The 7,500-nt window shown below is 43.7% G+C and overlaps 2 protein-coding genes across 2 annotated transcripts in view; one reads left to right on the forward strand and one right to left on the reverse strand.

Annotated features, from left to right (window-relative positions):
* The window catches only part of LOC133662466 (FYVE, RhoGEF and PH domain-containing protein 4-like), a 205,945-nt gene that overhangs the window by 29,725 nt on the left and 168,720 nt on the right, over positions 1-7,500 (forward strand). The gene's annotated exons all lie outside the window — the stretch shown is intronic.
* Positions 4,411-7,500, reverse strand: part of LOC133662932 (DENN domain-containing protein 11-like) — a 27,708-nt gene continuing 24,618 nt past the window's right edge. Inside the window, exons 6-9 of the mRNA XM_062067142.1 lie at positions 7,345-7,476; positions 7,126-7,276; positions 6,997-7,065; positions 4,411-4,617 (exon numbers count right to left, since the gene is read on the reverse strand). Of these exons, the coding sequence (XP_061923126.1) occupies positions 4,422-4,617; positions 6,997-7,065; positions 7,126-7,276; positions 7,345-7,476 (548 nt within the window). The 3' untranslated portion in view covers positions 4,411-4,421. The remainder of the gene's footprint in view (positions 4,618-6,996; positions 7,066-7,125; positions 7,277-7,344; positions 7,477-7,500) is intronic.

Raw genomic sequence — 7,500 nt, forward strand, 5'->3', positions numbered from 1 at the left:
CAAATTCCAATCCGGCTTCAGAACTAACCACTCCACTGACACATGCCTTCTCTATCTGAGCGACCACATCAAACATGAGGTGGCAAATACTGCGGCATGGTCATGCTGGACCTTCAGAAGGCCTTTGACACCGTTAACCACGCTGTACTGTTGGATAAGCTCAGAGCAATCGGATTTAACAAAACCTCATGGAGCTGGATGCAATCTTACTTGGAGGGGAGGGAGCAGGTGGTAGAGGTGAACGGCACCGTGTCCCCCCCCCCCCCCCCCCCCCCCCTCTCGGTGAGCTGTGGAGTCCCCCAAGGCAGTATATTGGGACCTTTACTGTTCCTAATATACATAAACGACATGTCATCGGCATGCGACTGTGAATTGTTTTTGTTTGCGGATGACTCTGCCCTGCTGGTATCCGGCAAGGACAAGTCACAGGTGGAGAAAATCCTCAGTGCTGAGCTGTGTAGATCTTGCACCTGGCTCGCTGACAACAAGCTATCCATACACTTGGGTAAAACTGAATCCATCCTGTTTGGGTCCCACATCAACCTCAAGAAAGTCAGTGACTTCACCATAAAAGTGGGTGACATTGTTATCACCAGGAAAGATGAGGTCACCTACCTAGATTCCATTCTAGAGGCTAACCTTTCCTGTGATAAAATGGCAACCAAGGTAATCAAAAAGGTTAACCAACGAACGAGATTTCTCTACAGAATCTCCTTTCTGGTCAACAAAAGCACCTTGAGGATTCTAGCGGGAACTCTCGTTCAACCCTTTTTCCATTACGCATGCACCTCCTGGTACCCTAGCACCTCCAAAACCCTCAAATCTAAACTCCAAACATCCCAGAACAAGCTAGTCATGTTACTTCTAGACCTCCACCCCAGATCCCACCTCACTCCTACCCACTTCTCTAAAGTGGGCTGGCTCAAGGTGGAGGACAGAGTTAAACAACTTGCACTGAGCCTAGTCTATAAAATCCGCTACACCTCCCTGATACCGAAGTACATGTCAAACTACTTCCTTAACGTAAATGACCGCCATAACCACAACACCAGGGGGAGCTCCACTAACCACGTTAAACCCAGATTCCGAACTAACAAAGGTCTTAACTCATTCTCTTTCTATGCCACATCAATGTGGAATGCGCTCCCAACAGGTGTAAAGGAAAGGGCATCTCTATCCTCCTTCAAAACCGCACTAAAAGTTCACCTCCAGGCAGCTACAACCCTAAACTAACACCCTCCCCGGATTGCTAATAATCAAATGTAAACAATCAAATGCAGATTCTTTTTCTTATGCCTTCTAATCTCTCTCTCTCTCTCTCTCTCTCTCTCTCTCTCTCTCTCTCTCTATGTCCACTACTTGCAGTCCATATCCTACCCCCCCCCCCCTCACCCCCCTCCACACCCCTGATTGTAAATAATGTAAATAATTCAATGTGATTATCTTGTGTGATGACTGTATTATGATGATAGTATATATCTGATAGTATATATCTGTATCATGAATCAATTTAAGTGGACCCCGACTTAAACAAGTTGAAAAACTTATTCGGGTGTTACCATTTAGTGGTCAATTGTACGGAATATGTACTTCACTGTGCAACCTACTAATAAAAGTCTCAATCAATCAATCAATCAATCAATCAATCAAACAACCACATGGTACTCTTTAGGGTGGGGAGTATTTCCTGGAACAGCAACATGATGCTCTTCAGGGTGGGGAGTATTTCCTGGAACAGCCAAATAATACTCTTTAGGGTGTGGAGTATTTCCTGGAACAGCAACATGATGCTCTTCAGGGTGGGGAGTATTTCCTGGAACAGGCACATGATGCTTTCCAGGGTGGGGAGTATTTCCTGGAACAGCCACACTATGCGCTCCATGGTGGAGAGTATTTCCTGGACCAGCAACATGATGCTTTCCAGGGAGGGGAGTATTTCCTGGAACAGGCACATGATGCACTCCATGGTGGTGGTTATTTCTTGGAAAAGCCACATGATGCTGTTCCAGGGTGGGGAGTATTTCCTGGAACAGCCACATGATGCTGTTCCAGGGTGGGGAGTATTTCCTGGAACAGCCACATGATGCTTTCCAGGGCTGGGAGTATTTCCTGGAACAGGCACATGATGCACTCCATGGTGGTGGTTATTTCTTGGAAAAGCCACATGATGCTTTCCAGGATGGGGAGTATTTCCTGGAACAGTCACATGATGCTGTTCCAGGGTGGGGAGTATTTCCTGGAACAGCCACAAGATGCGCTCCATGGTGGTGGTTATTTCTTGGAACAGGCAAATGATGCTGTTCCAGGGTGGGGAGTATTTCCCGGAACAGTCACATGAGGCTCTTCAGGGTGGGGAGTATTTCCTGGAACAGCCACAAGATGCGCTCCATGGTGGTGGTTATTTCTTGGAACAGGCAAATGATGCAGTTCCAGGGTGGGGAGTATTTCCTGGAACAGAAACATGAGGTTCTTCAGGGTGGGGAGTATTTCCTGGAACAGCCACATGATGCTGTTCCAGGGTGGGAAGTATTTCCTGGAACAGTCACACGATGCTCTCCAGGGTGGGGAGTATTTCCTGGAACAGCCACATGATGCTCTCCAGGGTGGGGAGTATTTCCTGGAAAAGCCACATGATGCTGTTTCAGGGTGGGGAGTATTTCCTGGAACAGCCACAAGATGCGCTCCATGGTGGTGGTTATTTCTTGGAACAGGCAAATGATGCTGTTCCAGGCAAATGATGCAGTTCCAGGGTGGGGAGTATTTCCTGGAACAGAAACATGAGGTTCTTCAGGGTGGGGAGTATTTCCTGGAACAGCCACATGATGCTGTTCCAGGGTGGGGAGTATTTCCTGGAACAGCCATATGATGCTCTCCAGGGTGGGGAGTATTTCCTGGAACAGCCACATGATGCTGTCCAGGGTGTGGAGTACTTCCTGGAACAGCCACATGATGCTGTCCAGGGTGGGGGAGTATTTCCTGGAACAGCCATATGATGCTCTCCAGGGTGGGGAGTATTTCCTGGAACAGGCACATGATGCACTCCATGGTGGTGGTTATTTCTTGGAAAAGCCACATGATGCTGTTCCAGGGTGGGGAGTATTTCTTGGAACAGTCACATGATGCTCTCCAGGGTGGGGAGTATTTCCTGGAACAGCCACATGATGCTTTCCAGGGCTGGGAGTATTTCCTGGAACAGGCACATGATGCACTCCATGGTGGTGGTTATTTCTTGGAAAAGCCACATGATGCTTTCCAGGATGGGGAGTATTTCCTGGAACAGTCACATGATGCTGTTCCAGGGTGGGGAGTATTTCCTGGAACAGCCACAAGATGCGCTCCATGGTGGTGGTTATTTCTTGGAACAGGCAAATGATGCTGTTCCAGGGTGGGGAGTATTTCCCGGAACAGTCACATGAGGCTCTTCAGGGTGGGGAGTATTTCCTGGAACAGCCACAAGATGCGCTCCATGGTGGTGGTTATTTCTTGGAACAGGCAAATGATGCAGTTCCAGGGTGGGGAGTATTTCCTGGAACAGAAACATGAGGTTCTTCAGGGTGGGGAGTATTTCCTGGAACAGCCACATGATGCTGTTCCAGGGTGGGAAGTATTTCCTGGAACAGTCACACGATGCTCTCCAGGGTGGGGAGTATTTCCTGGAACAGCCACATGATGCTCTCCAGGGTGGGGAGTATTTCCTGGAAAAGCCACATGATGCTGTTTCAGGGTGGGGAGTATTTCCTGGAACAGCCACAAGATGCGCTCCATGGTGGTGGTTATTTCTTGGAACAGGCAAATGATGCTGTTCCAGGCAAATGATGCAGTTCCAGGGTGGGGAGTATTTCCTGGAACAGAAACATGAGGTTCTTCAGGGTGGGGAGTATTTCCTGGAACAGCCACATGATGCTGTTCCAGGGTGGGGAGTATTTCCTGGAACAGCCATATGATGCTCTCCAGGGTGGGGAGTATTTCCTGGAACAGCCACATGATGCTGTCCAGGGTGTGGAGTACTTCCTGGAACAGCCACATGATGCTGTCCAGGGTGGGGGAGTATTTCCTGGAACAGCCATATGATGCTCTCCAGGGTGGGGAGTATTTCCTGGAACAGAAACATGAGGTTCTTCAGGGTGGGGAGTATTTCCTGGAACAGCCACATGATGCTGTTCCAGGGTGGGGAGTATTTCTTGGAACAGTCACATGATGCTCTCCAGGGTGGGGAGTATTTCCTGGAACAGCCACATGATGCTGTCCAGGGTGTGGAGTATTTCCTGGAAAAGCCACATGATGCTGTTCCAGGGTGTGGAGTATTTCCTGGAACAAGGGCGTGATCAGAGGCAGCACAAAGGAAAAGACTAGAACACCACGCATGATCCAGAAGACTTGAGAGAGTCCAAAATGCAAAAGTGAAAATGAGAAATGCTCTCTCAGCTGCAGCAGAGCTGGTCAGACATCAGCAGGGTGTCATAGCCGTAGATCTCCAACAGGTGGAGCAGGAAGAGCCTGTCCCCGTGAGGGTCCAGGCCCATGGCCCTCACATTCTCCGGGGTCAGAGTGGGGTCCGGAGTCCCCGCCACCTCGCTCAGGGTTTGGAAAATCCTGTTGTTCTGCTCCAAGAAAAACCTAAACATTTTGAAATGTGAAGTCAAAATGGTTGGAATAACAACTTGAAATATCCTAACTGATAATGATCATCAATAAAACATAATGATCATCAATAACAAAAGTGTGACATTTTACTGCATGCTTTGAATGGGAAAGAAGGCGCACAATCCAATTGAAAATATATATTTTTAAAAACATTGAAATCTTAATCATATATATTGCATTTGTTTATGTTTGTTTAATGATAGTATTAATAATAATAATATTCATCATTATTATTATTGTTTTTATAATCTTCACTATTATCATCTATTCATCAAAAAATAATTTTACTATTATTCTACAATATAATACTACAATAACAATATTATGTTAATAATTTTTATTATTATTAATATTATTATTATTATTACCATCCTAATTAATATTAGTATTATTGTCACTATTATAAATAATTTCAGTCACAAGACACCTTTCCAGTAAAAGGTGTGAAATATTACTGCATGCTTTGAATGGGAAAGAAGGAGCACCATCCTATGGAAAAATATGTTAAAAAAAAATAATTAAATCTTAATTAAATGGATTGCATTTGTTTATGTTTGTTTACTATTAATTGATAATAATATTAATAGTAATAATATTTTTTAAATTATAATAATATTTATTATTATTACCTGCTAATTTAGCTTAAACAAATGGAGCAAGTTAACGTTAGCATGCTAAAATGCTAACTGTATTATGCGTCAAGTACCAAAAATATATTACTCTGAGGTGTGTACCTGGGAATGTGTTTCAATTGCTAGCATGCTAACAATAGCATGCATCAAGTACCAAAATATGATTATTTTGCATACATTTAAAATTAGCTAAAAAATCTAGCATGCTACGTTAGCATGCTAATAGGTATCATTCGTCAAGTAACAAAATATTTGATGCTGAGGTGTTTAAATGCATAATTAGTAAAAATAAAAAGCTATCGTGTTAATGTTAGCATGCTAAAATGCTAACTATATTATGCGTCAAGTACCAAAAATATATTACTCTGAGGTGTGTACCTGGAAATGTATTTCAGTTGCTAGCATGCTAACAATAGCATGCATCAAGTACCAAAATATGATTATTTTGCATACATTTAAAATTAGCTAAAAAAATCTAGCATGCTACGTTAGCATGCTAATAGGTATCATTCGTCAAGTAACAAAATATTTGATGCTGAGGTGTTTAAATGCATAATTAGTAAAAATAAAAAGCTATCGTGTTAATGTTAGCATGCTAAAATGCTAACTATATTATGCGTCAAGTACGAAAAATATATTACTCTGAGGTGTGTACCTGGAAATGTGTTTCAATTGCTAGCATGCCAACAATAGCATGCATCAAGTAGCAAAATGTGATTATTTTGTATACATTTAAAATTAGGTAAAAAAAATCTAGCATACTACATTAGCATGCTAATAAGTATCATTCCTCGAGTAACAAAATAGTTGATGCTGAGGGTTTTAAATGCAAAATTAGCACAAAAAAAGCTAGCATGCTAATGTTAGCATGCTAAAATGCTAACTGAATTATGCGTCAAGTACCAATATATTACTCTGAGGTGTGTACCTGGAAATGTGTTTCAATTGCTAGCATGCTAACAATAGCATGCATCAAGTAGCAAAATATGATCAATTTGTACACATTTAAAATTAGCTAAAAATAAAATTTAAAAAAATCTAGCATATTATGTTAGCATGCTAACTAGCATACTACGTTAGCATACTAATAAGTGTCATTCCTCAAGTAACAAAATAGTTGATGCTGAGGGTTTTAAATGCAAAATTAGCACAAAAAAGCTAGCATGCTAATGTTAGCATTCTAAAATGCTAACTGAATTATGCGTCAAGTACCAACAATATATTACTCTGAGGTGTGTACCTGGAAATGTGTTTCAATTGCTAGCATGCTAACAATAGCATGCATCAAGTAGCAAAATATGATCATTTTGTACACATTTAAAATTAGCTAAAAATACAATTTTAAAAAATCTAGCATATTATGTTAGCATGCTAACTAGCATACTACGTTAGCATAGTAATAAGTGTCATTCCTCAAGTAACAAAATAGTTGATGCTGAGGGTTTCAAATGCAAAATTAGCACAAAAAAGCTAGCATGCTAATGTTAGCATTCTAAAATGCTAACTGAATTATGCGTCAAGTACCAACAATATATTACTCTGAGGTGTGGACCTCAGAGTAAATGCAAAATTTGCACACAAAAAAAAGCTAGCACGCTAATATTGGAACGCTAACGTTTGTTTAGCTACAAATGGCCCCGGGGCCGCGCTTTGGACACCCCTGTTTTAGGCCGACGTAACATTTTTCAGAATATGTCAAAATGCCCGACGGTGTACTCACAGAATGAACAAATCTTCTTCGCTGGACACGCAGTCGCCGTTCTCCTCCTGAGAGTACAGCAGCATCTTCCTGCACACGTGCAAACAAGTCAGCTTTTCCCCCACGCTCCCGGGGCGTACTTGAACGCACCTCTGCTCGGTGAGCTTGCGGTACTTCTCCCTGTCGGCGTTGGTGAGGCGCAGCAGCGGCTTCAGGCCTTCCCTGCAGGTCTTGACGTTCTGGTTGTCCACGTAGACGTCGTACAGGTCTCGCTTCTCCTCCAGGATCTTCTCCGTGGTGCCTGCAGGCCACAGGCGGGCTTAGAGGGGGGGGAGAGATCGGGGGACGCCACATTCGGCGGCTGCTCACATGCCACGTAGGACAGCTCGTTCTCCAGGGCGCCGATGTCGGCCACGTTGACGTAGAAGAAGGGGCGGAGCTCGGGCACGGCCACGCCCACCCCCGGGATGGAGACGTTGGCCAGGCAGCAGCAGCAGTACACTGACAAGGAAGCAGCACGGCGTT

This window comes from Entelurus aequoreus, linkage group LG12 (assembly GCF_033978785.1).
Source record: "Entelurus aequoreus isolate RoL-2023_Sb linkage group LG12, RoL_Eaeq_v1.1, whole genome shotgun sequence".
NCBI classification, from domain to species: domain Eukaryota; kingdom Metazoa; phylum Chordata; class Actinopteri; order Syngnathiformes; family Syngnathidae; genus Entelurus; species Entelurus aequoreus.